Below are 15222 nucleotides of genomic sequence, written 5' to 3' on the forward strand. Positions count from 1 at the left end.
TAGCGATGTTCGAAAGATGGATAAATATCTTTCTATTATTTTTGACCATCAAAGCAAAAACTAAACTTCCGATAATATAGCAAAGGTTTAGGAAAAGGTAGCAAGGCTAAATTGGGAATAGATTCAAGTTTTAGATACCGGTAAGTTGTTTCAGATGACCAAGCAAAGCAGAATATGTTTGTCTGTTGCAAAATTATATAGCTAGCTACAAAAATATCTGGCCTCGCAATTCAACAACATAACTACTTTTATGGCTAAGCTACCGTACCTTAAGTAAGATACAGTATGGTAACTCACTAATAAACTGAACTACCAGTGATCTCGGTTAATAAGATAAAAACTAGTCACCGCTAATACCAATATAGGTGCAGAAAGTTCAGGGTATTTGTAAGTGAGCTATTGCACAAACAATGTTCATTAAATTTAATTTGCACAACAAGCATGTCAGTGAAAGACCAAATGATCACCTACATCAGACTACACCAGAGTCCAAACTACAGTACTAGTTACTTTTAATTTTTATCACCAATGTTTATTCAAAAATTTCAAAATCAGTTTTATGAAACTGACAATTAACTATCACTGTTGGTTGCTAACCATTATTATGCCTACTGTTTAAGTGTTTATGTACGGTATGATATTCTAGTATTAGTCTTGTTAATATATTTGCTCCATCACAAATAAACTTTATCTTGATTTATACATAGTTGTAATGATTTTGCAGTGGGCTTGAACCTATAACAAAATAATACAAACTTAATAAAATGGTTGGTTTTGAATCTTTATCCTCGTACTGACAAAGCCTTGATAGGTTGGTAGTTTCGCATACCGGTACTTGTAGAGGTTTTTGACGCAGGGCCGGTTATCAAGATTGTGGTCCTCAACTACCAGGTTGCGTTCCAGTACCAGGTCGCAGAAAGGTTGGTACCGGGTCACGAGAACACACATCCAAAATGGCCATCAAGTTATCACAACAATATTAAATTAGTTACAATTTTCTGGGGATCTATCTTCCCAAACTCCCTGCAAACTAATTTCATTTTCTGGCCTTGACTTTTACTTGTCAATTTTATTTTACAAATCTAGTGTGTTTAAACCACCATAAAAAAATAGGCCGCTAGGCTAAAAAGTTAAAATGTCAAACTCCGTTTTTCCTATCACCGGTCCATGAGACTATTTTTATTTTAAAACCGGTTCATGAGAGATAAAAGGTTGGCCACCGCTGATCTATGGTATCAAATATGATGTAACGTCTACCTAGTATAATTCTTGTGCTAATATTGGATTTTGCATTTGTGATGATTTTGTGGTAAGCAGTAAACCTGTTTCTTGACAACTGTAATAGCAGCATTGCAGCAGTTTCCAAGAATAAAGCAAAAACTTGACCTGCAATGACAAGTTTACAAGTGACTCTTACTGGAGGCTCTCCTTGGGGTCTGACAATGATTGGAGGCAAAGATTTTCGCCAGCCTCTGACCATTGGGAAGGTTCACAATGTTCTTATTTAGCCCTGGCATAGATATATAATATGTGTTGTTTGCTTCAATACATTTATTGTTGTAGCTGTGAGATAAAACGTTATTGAGCTGTATACAAAATTACAAATACTTGCTTTCTATAAGAGTGTAACACTAGCTTGTGGCCTACGTTATGTATTGACACTGAAAATTATATATCACCAAAGTGTGTCTATATTTCATTATTAGAAGTGGATAATTTCTAAGAGGTTTATCAAATCGTATTACTCTGTATATTTTTGTCATGTCATATCTAGGCTTATATCCATTGGATGAAAATTTAGATTAATTCAGTAGAAAGACAAGAAAGCTAATCTCCATAATGATCTTTGAAGACTTCATGCAGTGTTGTTCCAGTGATACAGCAGAGTCAAACTAACGCCCTTTTAGCATCAAACAAGGACTCTCGTAACTTGGTTATGCTATCTCTATTGTGTTTTAAACATATAATATAACTGATGTCATATTTTAGGTAAAACCCAATGGAAAAGCTTCAAATTCAGGTGTTATAGAAGGCTATGTTATTGAGAAGGTCAATGGAATTCAAATTGGAAATTTAACACATTATGAAGCCCAAAATGTAATAAAAAGTGCTGGATTCACCTTAACATTAACTCTTTGGTATATGTTAAACTACATGTTAGCTTTCTTTTTTTATCTTTACTGTAAAGTTATTTAGACTTACCATAACTTTCATCAGAGCAGAGCCATTTGGTAGATATTCGTATGTACTATGTATTATATATTTTGGATGTATATTTTGGGTCTGCTACTATTCGGTGAGTCCGATTCGGTGAGTTCCTAAATTCTAACCCCTAACCCTAAAACGGCAATGATAATTAGGCTACGGTACCCAATAATTTAAAAAAAAAATTGAAAAAACCACCGAATAGGGATCGAACTCACCGAAACGGGCCATTTAGGTATATTTTACACCATATACTATTATTGTGTAGCTCTTACATGTACTGGTATTTTCCATTCATTTTAATGCCTCTTATATTTTTAGAGCTAGATATCACTTTACGGTATGTCTTTTTGCCATCATCTATCCTTTTAAAATTAAGATTTATTATCAGTGTTCAACATTAGGTATTTAATTTAAATCTTTGGTTGCATTTACATGACCTGTACAACAATGTTATCATTTCTGTATTTGAAATAACCTAAGCTACAGATGAGTTATTTTAATTTAGCTTTTGGAAAATATCAAATTAACCTCAATCATCATCCCATACCTGTTTTTGTAGTTCACTAAGTCTTTTCAATTTATGGCTTTTGGTTTTTAAAAAGTGAAACAATAAAACTGAACATGTTTTTTTCATGCATTTTTCTTTCAACAGAAAACGTAAACAACAAATTAACATGCAGAATTAAGGAAACACAACACCAAAGGGATCTTTCTGTCATTTATTCAAACAGCCACCTTAATAATTGTACGTTTCTACTTAAAGCATGGTGGCTAGGCTATGGGCGATAAATATGACACTAATTAATCAGCAAGTCAGGAAGGAACAAGTTTATGTGTTTCATTAGACTGCCTAAAAGTTTTTGAAAAAAGTAGCCAGTGTAGGCGCCAAGACATTGCAATTTTACCGATCATTATTTTTTTCTTGATTGTAAAATAGCGCAACAAAACAAAAACAATATGACTCATTTCATTCATAATTTATTGCTGAACTTTGTCCACAAAGATTAAATCATCCAAACACTGTGATTTGATATATCAGTTAAACAAAGCATTCTTTTAAATTATTATTAACTGCTTTTACCTCAAAATCGCGCATTTTAATTTTGTTATCAATGTGTCATAGTTATGACTGAGGCAGTCATAGGAAATATATATACATGCTACCTACTGCATTGGAAACGTCAGAAAGTGCAGTATGTGGAATAAAAACACAGTGATTATTGCAGTATGTATTTGTATTACACCTAACTTGCTTAGCCTATACAGTAAGAAGCTGTTTTACAAGGGACTTTCGTCATTCCTCTTTGTTCAAGTATATTTCCTCTTTAGATTTGTCTGATTGTGATCTTGTAGTGGTTTTGTATGTACTGTAGTGAAGCTGTTGTGCTTGGTAAACCTCGACCATGTCTAAACACGTAAGCACAGTTTCCACCTTTTATCTGAGGTATGGATACCACGCTATGGCATTTTTAACATACATTTTACGCACTACATTCTTTAGCATGTGCTTTTGCAATTTGCATGGGATTTCCAATATTTTGTGGTAAAAACAGCCTTTAATTTTGTATTTAACTTTTATTAGCCTATGCTCTGTCTGCTTTGTACTGATTTAAAGTACCAAACCAGTGCTGGAATTGTGATGTTTGAAAGAAAACAAACCAACTGTGTCATCGGTTAGCAAACTGGATTTTATATCGGTGCATGACATTCACCCCTTTCCCTTTTGGCATGAATCACTTTTTTACTTGTGGTGCTTTTTCAGATTCACGGTATGTCTACTTCACCTTAATGCTAACCTGTAAACAGTGTCAGTGCGCAAATAATACTCTCTGAGCGAACAAAAATCCTTTTTTAATTGAACCGTAATGGCAAAAACTCCTGCTCTCTTTTTCGCTTATTCAAAATTCTTTTAGCACTGTAATCCGTTTTAAAAGGTTTTAATTCAAATAGCTCTAACATTAATGTGACGATCAAAAATAGTTTTATTGTGCCATCGCATGAGTGAGGGTTGCAAGTCTTTTTTACAATGCTGTTTATTGCTAACTTTGACCACCCAGATATAGTTGTGTTGTTTTTAATAAAATCGGTCATTTGTCATTCCTTTTATCTACATGTTCATTGTTCAGTATTGGCTTAATCAAACCAACTGTAGGTTAGTTACTTTTGAAATTACGCTGCTTTCCAACACAGACGATTGCAAGGTCTTTGGTATCTATATAACTTGTTGAACGATGCCTGGGGCAATCCCTAAGCACTAACGCTGGCAGTGTCGCCAGCATAACTTCTATATATATATGTCTTATAAATATGCTGCTTTTCAAGCTTTAAAAGGAATTGGATATTCCCTTATTAGTGCATGGCTGTTTGACTTCTTGCTTTTCCTTGTGATGCTTTCTTATTAAACACAGCGTTCAATTCAAAGTCCATTTTCTTGTGCCGCAGATTTAGTACAATTTTATACCTTTGCATAGAATCGTATTATAAAATAAGTTTCTTAAAGCTAGCAAATTCACTTGTTTACATTTATTCAATGTCTGTAAATGTTTAATGATTGTGAGTAGACTGTAATTCCGTTATATATATTCTAGTAGTGCAGTAATTCCATTTCCCCAACCCGTAATATTTTTACACAGTTTTGGCAGTCATAAACAAGTGCTAACCATTGTTTTTTTTTTGTGTGATTTTTTTTCATGATCAAATTGTTAAATAACGAGAAGAAAGGCCGGTTTAGCAACTATCCAATGAAGGATGTTGAATTTAATTACTTGCTAAAGTCTTGCCTTGAGTCTAATATCTCTTTTCATTTTTCAGCAAACCCGCTCCTAGAGAAAGTCAACCCGAGACTATTTCAGAAACAAGACCAAGGTACAGTACATAATCTAGTCTGCAACGCTGGTCTTTTTACGCTGTTTCAACGTCGAAAAGTGTTGAAACAACGCAGAAAATATAAGTTCTGTTATTAACCCGACTGTTTCTACAGTATGAAGTTTCTAGTCTTGCTATACTGTTTTTCTCTTGCATTCATACAATAATACGTATGCAAAACCACACTTGTGCAGTGGAATCTGCTTCTTGTCGATAATAAAGCTTCGTTCATGGCTTTACAACACTGACAAAAGTTCCAAGTCAGTATGAACAGGTTGTAAGTGCTTCAGATTTTATCGGCTCAATAACAAAAATGTTGACGAAAATACCAAAGCCTATTTAAACGAAATTTTTAGTACAGTCAATTTTTGTTTTGTTTCATCTATTTTTGCCGAAAATCAAACATGTTTACAGACCTGCGCCTGTGGAGTATACTTCAAGTTCAGCGCACCACCAAAGTGATAATGACTTGGGAAATTGGCAAAATGGAACTAAAATTTCCCAATCTCGTGCTTTGTATGCAAAAACACAGGCACCACAAAAAGGTAACTCCCCAGACAGCCTAATCCGTCATTTTAACATTGATTCAGCGTCTGCAGACCTTGAATCAATGTAAAAAATGGTTGATATGCTGTCTGGGCAAATTGAGGAAGCAAATTTAAATCGTCTTCTTCTTCTTCAACAGGTTGATCATGTTTGATCAGCTGTGATCTCCCTTATGAACTGCCTCCATTTTGTTCTTTCTTTTGTTTTTATTAGTGCTTCCAGCATGCTTTTTATTTCCGTAATTTGCTTGATATTGTCAAAATATTTCATTTTTTGTCGTCCTTTTATTTGTTTGCCTTGCACCATCCCAGTCAACATTGAATTTTCCAACGAGTTGCTTCTTGCTATGTGTCCAAAATATCTCGAATTTTCTGAGGTTAATGTTGTTAATCAGACTCCATTTGTCGTTTATTTCTTGGGAAACAAATTCATTTGGTTTTCTTTCCATCCAGCTGATGCGTAATAGTCTTCTGTGACATCACATTTCAAAACTTTTTAATGTCACTATAATGGTTAATGTTTTAAATTTTTAATCGTCTACAGACGTTAAATCAATGTAAAAATGACGAATTTTGCTCTCTGGCTAACTAGTTCCAGTTTTGATCATCATTTTACTCCGCAGTCTACGTCCTGTGTTTTTTGACAACAATTTTCGTGATTTTTTGGGGGTTTAGCTTCTCTTTGCAACAACGTTTTGTTAAAAAGCTGACCTTGATTTGACGTTAAACGCTTATGGTCTTTCAGCAGCCACTTCTGTCAATGGAAAAAGGCCGTCTATGACTATCACATCTGACATCAAGCAAATGATTGAAGAAGAGGAGAGCGAATTCGTTAATCCTCCTCCAGGGAGTATGAGAGCCAGTGGAATCAAAACGTGGCATCCGGAAAAGCAATCGTAAGTTCATCTTTTTCATATGTTCAAAAAAAATTTTGTGGTTTTTCAAATTAATATGGTCGAGGGATATTTTTCACCTTACTGAGCGTAGACACCCAATTTCAACTTCAATACTAAAACTTTCCCTACAATCAAACCCGAACAATTGCAAGTTGGAATCATTTTCGTTTTGTAACTTCTAATAATAATAATCGTGTTTTTATTTGCGATGACATACAATAGGCCTACACTGCGATCACAGATACGATTCAACAGACGACAGGAAGCAGCGAAGAGACATATAGTCTTCGAGTCAGCTGCTCCCCTTATTTTGGCTTGCCATTATGTGTCTTTGCCGAGACACAGCCGCGTGCTCTGGAGCGGTCTCGAACCCACGTCCTTTCGAACGTCGCGCAAACGTTCTCACCACTCGGCTACGCAGCCGACGAGTTAAGTTCCGCCTGTTTTGCACTGGTACTGAGGGCCGGGGTCAAGGTATAGTACAAGAAAGCACTTAGCAGCAAATCTTTGGTGTTTTCATTCTAAACACACGGCTCTTGGCTCATCGTATCAGAATCGGGATTAACCGATCATGAAATCAAACTTTTTTACGTTGTATTAACGTCTGCTAACGTTTGAACAGTGCAAAAAATGCTAATCTGCTGTCTGGAAAGATCCTTGTCCATGTGCCCCTGCTTTTAGCAACGGCTGTTAATTACTAATAAATTCTATAGCTTTTCAAAGTAAGTTGAACTGCACGTGTTTCGTGGTGGCATGTGCATCTGCGCAGTTCAATTTCGTTTTAAATTCCAAGTTTTGTTCTAGTGATGATCATGTGAACAGGCCCTTGAGTGTGCTTGCTATTTACAATACCACATTTTCAACTATTCTTCTGATGGCGCATCACTTTTTCAATTTTCCTACGTAACTTGATATATCTTTTTGTGCGGATATGACTTGAATTTCGAACTCAACATTTAGTTTGAAGCTTCAGAATGGCAGAGGAATGCAACTTCGTCCGTCGTGTCACTACCTCTTATCGCACCCCATTGGGATAAAGTCGTTTGACTTTTGAACAACCAAAGACGGTTTTATTATGTTGAATTTACGTTTTTATGCTTCAAATGGCTGATATGACGTATTTGTTATTTTAGCGTCGTAGATAAAAGCGTGATATATGGCCCATTGTGTCCACAGTGGTGCACAATACTGTACATATTAAACAGCCACTTGTAACTTCCCCACAATCACAAAGGGACTATAATTGATCGCATAGGCCAAAGCAACAACAGTTTAACAACGGTTTCAAATGTCGATTAGTTGTGGTATGCATTTAAAAATTTATATTGTTACTTGTTGGAGTTGAATCTAACTAACGGAAAATGTTAAAACTGCCGCAGCAAGTCCTTGGTTAGTCATGTATTCTGACTTGCAAGTATGCAAGTCCTTGGTTGCAATGTGTAGTCAATGGCACCGAAACATCAGCACAAGATTTAAGATAGTTATAGCGCGGGCTATCTGTAAAGTGGAGTAACTGACACGGGAGGGGTCAAAACACCCCTAAGCCAGACATAAAATTAGCATTCATTTTGCGTCAAAAGTTTCAAATTTTATAGCAGAAATTCACCCAGCGGAGCCTCGTTTGGCTTTTACTTCTTGTAGCAAATTTAAGACAGCAAATCAGTCATTTTAACTTCGATCCAACGCCTGTCTCTACCATTTATTAAATTTGAAAGCACTTGGGAGCGATGCGGATTTTCTAAGCGAATTCCACTGTGTATATGAGAAGAGCTTTTCGTTGAGACCCATTCGAACCTTTCTCAGTTGAACTGATGCATCCCTGCACCCGCTTACCCGAATAGATTGCCAATGAAAAATGGGCAGATTCAAGGCTTGCATCCATGCTACACTATGAAAACTTCACTCCGGCAATCTCGGTGACTGGGCCTGCGTCAGTGGTTCAAAGCCTCTACAAGTATGCGAAACTACCAGGAATAACCTATCAACGCTTTATTGTCAGTCCGAGGATAAAGATTCCAAACTTAACATGACTAGCGAAACACAAGGGTCCAATTACGGGTCCACGTCTTTTAGGCGCTGACAGTTAGGCGTTGGTCTAATAGGCTCGCACACTGTGGTGTCTGGATATTTAGGTGCGGAGCACTGTGGCGCCCGGTCATTTAGGTGAGCCTATTCCTAGTAAAGTCTGTAGATTGTATCAGCTTGGCAGGGAGGGGCGTAGGACAATGCTTTTCACACAAAATATTATATTGAACAGGAAAATATATTGTTTTGTTAATGCATACTGCGTTGTTGGTCATGGCTTCAGTGAGTGAAGTTGCTTAAAGTGGCAATGCTTTTTCACACAAAATGTATTCAACAGAAAGAATATATGGGTGAAGCTGCTTAAACCGGGAATGATTTTCACACAAAATGTTATATTGAACAGAAAAATACGTTGTTTTGTTAATGCGTGTGCGTTGTTGGTCATGGCTTCAGTGAGTGAAGCTGCTTAAAGCGGCAATGCTTTTTCACACAAAACGTTATATTAAACAGAAGAATATATGGGTGAAGCTGCTTGAACCGGCAATGCTTTTTACACAAAACGTTATATTGCCGAGAAACAGAGAAAAATATGTCATGGCTTCAGTGAGTGAAGTTGCTTAAACAGGCAATGCGTTTTCATACAAAATGTTATATTAAACAGAATAATAGGGATACTTCCATAGGGATACTTCCTTGGTCATCATGGCAAAAATCCCAAGGCGTGTGTAATGTGTATACGTCCGTGGTGGCGAAAGACTTAACTAAATATGAACTCAATAATGTTCGGAAGCTTGAATAATTTATTGATAAAGCTTTCACCAACGCAAACCTGGACTAACAACAAATAAAACAATAATAAATTAATAAAACAACAATATATTTTTCTGTTCAATATAACATTTTGTGTGAAAAGCATTGCCGGTTTAAGCAGCTTCACTCACGGAAGCCATGATATAATTTTCTGGCAAGCTGCCAAGCTGATACAATCTACAGACTTTACTAGGAATAGCACCTAAATGACCGGGTGCCCCAGTGCTCCGCGCCTAAATATCCAGACGCCACAGTGTGCGCGCCTATTAGACCAGCGCCAAACTGTCAGCGCCTAAAAGACTTGCTCCCAAACACAAACGGTTGCTATGTTTTTCAGTGACCATGTTTGTGTTGGCTGGTACACATCCTTCTTTCTATCTTTTTTCATTAGAGATAACAACCATTCAAATCCGTCGGTTAAAATCTCCGGGGAAGAACGAGAGAGAGCAGCCAGCAACATTGACAGCTTCATCCAAGGATCGTCCACTCCCAGTTACCGGGAGCCAATGTTCACCAAGGTCAGTTAATCACGACTCTCTGATCAGTTTTTGGGTTGTTTGTTTAAATGTTTGGGTGGCAGCTGACTTTGGTGATCTTTTAGTCTTTCGCTGTCATCCTTGTGCGAATTATTTGTGTAATGTTGTGTTTTTTTGGTCAGTAAATTGAACTGATAAGCTAACTGTCAACCTCCTAATTAGAATTGCCTTGCAACGAATGGAACGATTTGTGTTGGTAATTTTAGTAAAAATGATTTTTTCATTACCCTCTGACACAATCATCGTTTTTCACTCTCCAGCACTTTTTCTATTTTGTGTTTGTGACCAACTTGCCTTTCAGTTTATTGTTAAACCGTGCTGCTGTTTAGTTGACATGGCTCCAGTTTTGAGTTGTTCAAAGCTTTTGTAACCCAATAATCTGATTCAGTCCATAGGTTTTATAACATTGATGATAAATGTGGTTTTATCAACTTTCTTTCAGGCATTACGAGACATTGCTGGTGTTCTGGGAGAACCGGCAGTGCTTGAAATTCGCCTCGGACCGAACCTTCCAGTGCCTACTGTCCACTGGTATCACAATAACAAGCCGTTGAGGGAATCCAAGGATAAAGATGTTAGATTTTTAAACAATGGTAACTCAACGGTGCTTTAAGTTTTAACAGTTCTGTTTTCTCTTCCTTGCTTCACCTTACCACATCTATATTTCATGTCGTCGTCGTATCCAGGCTTACACCTGGTGGTTGAAGATTTAGATTAAGTGAACGGGAAGGCAAGGAAGCCAATTTTCATGTCTACCTTCAGACATGCCTTTAAGTGTCCTGCCAAAGACACAGCTGCGTGCTCATGAGCAGTGTCGAACCGGCGTCCTTTCGATTGCCGTTCCAGGGCTCTCACCACTCGGCTGTGCAGCCGACATATATTTCATGTTATGACCAGCAATGTACTTTTTTTTCTGAACCTATTTTTAGACCAATTACAACTTTAATTTCACTTTTCTTCGTTGTGGACCATCATTAAGAAAAGAGCACGATATTTGCGATAAGAGGAGATATCGATTTGACGTCAGTCGTCATCCAGAATCTTGTTATTGTCTTGCCACAGGTCCCATCCACACAGTCGTGCTTGGGGAGCTAACCACAGAGTTGCTTGGAAACTTTACGTGTACAATCATGAACAAAAACGGCTCGAAGTCATGTAGATGTCGTATATCGCTGGACAAGTCCAAACCCCAGGTTTCTTTGTCATTTCATGACTGTTGTGTTGATTCTTTGTGTGAGTAATTATGGCCACTCATGGCATTGAACCGGTTTGCGCTGGTCCAAACCGGTAGATAAAAGGTATGGTTTTGAAAATACAGATCTTTAGCTAGTCTTTCTATGCTCTTCATGCATTGATTCTATTATGAAATAATTTACGTTCTTTCTCTGTAAGTATAACATGCAAGAAGGACATCACGTCCTTCGCTGTGAGACATTTGGCTTAAGAACCATCATCATTATTTACTAAATTTTCTCAGACCACATACCTGCTGCAACAAACACATCTTACATTGCCTTATGCGCTACAAAACTGCATGTGCTCTGTAAAATGTCATTTTAACCAATGTAGTAGAAGGTTTTACTCACCATCGGTACACATATTTACAGAATGACGATCCTGTATCCTACTCCGCTCAGGCTGCGCCCCTCTCACCCATTACCAAGAGTAACAGAGTAATCGCCAGTACCTCGCTGGGTCTGTACTCGAACAAGAATGCTCAGGAGACATACGACGGACAAGTCATTGGGAGAAAATCCAGGTTCGTAAACGATTCTTTTTCACCAAAATAATGTTTTTCGTAGTATGCCCTGGTCTGCTTCCAGTAGTTGAAAATTTAAATTATGTGGACTGGAATGCAAGGAAGCCAGTCTTCGTGTCCACCGTCAAACGTGTCATTAAGTGTCTTTCCCAAAGACCCGGCCGCTTGCTTTGGAAGCGGTGCCAGTTCGAGCGGCTAACAAGAGATCTCACCAATATAGAAACTACGTAACGTCAACGTATTTGACTTGCCGGCTGCATAGCTGAGTGGTGAGACCTCGGAACGGCAATCGAAAGGACGTCGGTTCAACACCGCTCAAAAACATGCGGCTGTGTCTTTGTCACGACACTCAAAGGCATGCCTGAAGGTGGGCACGAAGATTGGCTTCCTTGCCTTCCCGTCCACTTAATCTAAATCTTCAACCACCGTGCGTAAGCCTGGATACGACAAACGAACAGTACAACTTGCCGATTAGTTAATGGTGATAAGTCTGATGTCGACCAACTGAGGATTAGTTATCTTCGTATTGAAAGCACGTCTTTAGAAGCTGGATATTGACGGTTTTGCATGCTTGTAGTGACGGTGAGCCACTATAAGCAGGCTCTGTTTTCATACCACGTAGTGAAAGTGACATAGAAAACTACTCGATCAATTGTTTTCGTTCCAATGCTTTTCTGCATGTAGGCTACAGTAAGTTAAAGATGCCTGTGTTCTCGTTGATTTTTTTTTCAAAATCTATGTATCACACTTTTTTCCGCCAGGTGTCTGTAAAGAGCTGTTTTCTAAACTGGTGTCTTACGTGGTTGTAGTTTGTTTTCCGTCTGTCTGTATGTTTTCACGCTGTTGCTTTTATCGCTGCGTAATTTTTGATGCTTATAGTCAGCTAGTTACCTTCAAGAATTTTAAGTTAATTGCATTTTATAAATATTTTTAGATTCCTGATGAGGGCTTAAGTTGAGCCGAAAACGTTAGACTGTTAAAACTATTTGTAAATATGCAAAATATATTGTTATAATGCTTAATCCTATTGTATTGTTGTGTCTTGCCTGTCTTTGGTACAAGAAAGCAAACTCTCTCCCGAAGCTATCTTGTCTCGGAGATAGTTTGGACATTAATCCACTTAGCAAGAGAGAGCTTTTCACATCGTTTTAACGTCTTGCAGCGTTGAAATAACATAGAAGCCCTACCTTTGTCAGCTAGGTGTACGGTTTGTCTCAAAAATAATTGCTAAATCCAAAATGCAATTTTGTTTCAACAAATACTGGCATTAACGTATAGAATACTGCCACCGCCATTTTGGCTCTAGAGGAGAATCGCATACACTTTGCCCGCTTTAGACATTTCTACTATTCAAACAATTTTTTTTGTTCTTGTGAAAAGTAACCGATAGAAAAGTAACCGATATAAACATATAAAATATATTAAATTTTAAATATATATAAAATTTATAATAAAAAATTTATATATAAAATTTTAAATGTATATAAAATTTATAATAAAACATTTACAAAATTTATATATAAAATTTTAAATATATATAAAATTTATAATAAAAAATTTATATATAAAATTTTAAAACAAAAACCTTCAAGTTTCAATTTAAAATCTCCCTCCTTTCATTTCATTGGTAAGTTGAGCTTGACGTTGATCTGATGATCAGTGGATGCAGACGATGATGACATTTTTAGGGATGGGGATGAAGAATCAGAAGTCATGAAGGCGTTAAGGGAGGGATCGACCAAGTCCAGCTCTAAAACTCCTTCCATGAAGTTCCTGGAGAAAGCACTTCTTCCGGAATCCAGTGATCTTTGAAGAACTCCTCCGGTACAATCATCTTGAAAATGACTTTATTTTGTAATGAAATTGTGTAACCCATTAGCAGCAGCAGCTGTAGATAGCCTCCTCTTTCGCTTCATATGCTCTTTTGCTAGCATCTTTACTTTGTCTCATATTGTTACTGGCAGTCGCGCTATGTTTAACATGCCCTGGAGTGGTTTATCTCGGAATCACCAACTGTGGCAAAAGTAGCAATAGAAACTCCGTGGACATATCACTTATTCATGGGAAGCTGTGGCAGACGGTGAAGACCATTTTGCGTAAGTTGGTAATTTGTTGCCTGTCAGATGTAAGCCCTGCGCTGTCGATTGGTTGTTGCAACCGCACTGTACTTTAAGAAAGAAATGTGTTAGAATATTGTTTTGCACTGATTCAAAACTGGTTTAAACAAGATTTAACAGGTTATCGTAAAGTAACGAGCTTTGCTGCTGTCTGAGGTGATCATCCAAAGAAGTATTTTCTCGCTTCATGCTTTATTTTATTGCTGTTTTCTTGGTGCTTTTTATTCATATAATCACGATGCTTTTCTTAGGTTGCTATTACAAAGTGAACATTTCACGACAACGTTCCCGCACGTCTTTAATGTTGGGTTTAACCTTCCCCCAGGAAGCTATGGCTATATTTTTGCCCCGTGAACTTTTGCACCTACCCGACTGCACTGCAATCTGCTGTTTATAAAGTACCCCTTTACCTTTGTCAGCAAATCAGTTCTTTCTTTATATTCACTACGTCTGCAGACGTTGAATTAATGTAAAACGGAGTTGATTTGTTTTTTGTGTGGCTGTTCCGTTGACACGCACTTTCATTCACATGCGTTGCGTTTACGTTTTTCTAACGCCAATGTTACTTGCTTCCCGCTGTAAAGATAGTTTCTGATGAAAGCCTTTACTTTGCATTTGAAAATGGCTCTTCTATTACACTGATTTTACATCGACAAAGATATAAACTGTTTCCTGCACTTTATGTCACTTAATCGTTCAAAATTCCATTCCAAAATGAAACAATTCCTATCATCTACCTATCGTCGGCCTTTTTATATTTGCATGAACAAGTTATTTTTTTTATCTTAACTATAAATATTAGGGTGTTTCATTTTTTCACCATTTTTGAAATTCAAAATGCCTGGGGTCGCATCTGGTGGTATTTGGGGAAAAAAGTTTACACTCCAAATTTTTTTCAATTATGACGTCATATTAAGGTGGTCCACGAGGTTTGAAATTTTTGGGCCTCAAAATCTCGAAATTTGGCCGTATCTCCGGAACCGCTCATCATAGATTGACAAAATTAGTATCAAAATGCGCAAAAGAGTCGGTTTCCTATACCTGATGTAGAGAATATTAAGGTCTATCTGCTTCGGAAAAAAAGTTATTTTAAAAAATCTAATTTTCGGTCTATTTTCTTCTGATGAACAGAGATCAGGTGATCAAGATAAGAAGTTTTTCTGTATTTTTCCATCTTGGAAGCTGTTATTGCGTAATAATAGTTGGTGTTAAGGTTTTAGTACTGGGCTTGTCTAGTCTTGCTATCTGGTTAAGCAAAGCCCCATCTTGCATTGCTCCGGGACTCTTCTTGACGCCATCCACAAAAGAAATGACATGGGAAAGATATATTTCGTTGATGTGTAACATGCATTCAGGGGTATGAATATCATGACCAACTTCATCATTAAAATAATTGACCATTAGAGTATTGACTCCGGACTTTTTTCCTGTGTTGAGAGCAATCGTATCAGCCATGACTGA

At 37.3% G+C, this 15222-nt stretch overlaps 1 protein-coding gene across 3 annotated transcripts; it reads left to right on the forward strand.

Moving 5' to 3' along the window:
• The first annotated feature begins 1332 nt into the window (after positions 1–1332).
• Positions 1333–14554, forward strand: LOC145767036 (uncharacterized). Of its 3 annotated transcripts, none has more exons than XM_082578768.1 (10): positions 1333–1487; positions 1990–2138; positions 5020–5073; positions 5488–5618; positions 6364–6514; positions 9741–9867; positions 10328–10478; positions 10948–11078; positions 11493–11644; positions 13333–14554. In XM_082578768.1, the coding sequence occupies exons 1-10, from the start codon at positions 1392–1394 to the stop codon at positions 13454–13456; spliced, it is 1266 nt and encodes a 421-aa protein (XP_082434894.1). In that variant the 5' UTR covers positions 1333–1391; the 3' UTR covers positions 13457–14554. The 3 variants fall into 3 exon arrangements, with proteins under 3 accessions (XP_082434894.1, XP_082434895.1, XP_082434896.1); XM_082578769.1 differs by having other exon boundaries at positions 6367–6514; XM_082578770.1 differs by lacking the exons at positions 1333–1487; positions 1990–2138 and adding an exon at positions 3538–3652.
• The last annotated feature ends 668 nt before the right edge of the window (positions 14555–15222 follow it).

The sequence above is a fragment of the Aplidium turbinatum genome, chromosome 3 (assembly GCF_918807975.1).
Source record: "Aplidium turbinatum chromosome 3, kaAplTurb1.1, whole genome shotgun sequence".
NCBI lineage: Eukaryota > Metazoa > Chordata > Ascidiacea > Aplousobranchia > Polyclinidae > Aplidium > Aplidium turbinatum.

What these genes read in the sequence shown, in the direction of transcription:
- LOC145767036 (XM_082578768.1), top strand. Translation starts at nt 1,392, where the DNA reads ATGACAAGTTTACAAGTGACTCTTACTGGAGGCTCTCCTTGGGGTCTG. An exon ending in AACACAGGCACCACAAAAAG is followed by an intron (nt 5,619 to 6,363) that starts GTAACTCCCCAG and finishes ATGGTCTTTCAG; the next exon opens with CAGCCACTTCTGTCAATGGA. An exon ending in TGGCATCCGGAAAAGCAATC is followed by an intron (nt 6,515 to 9,740) that starts GTAAGTTCATCT and finishes TTTTTTCATTAG; the next exon opens with AGATAACAACCATTCAAATC.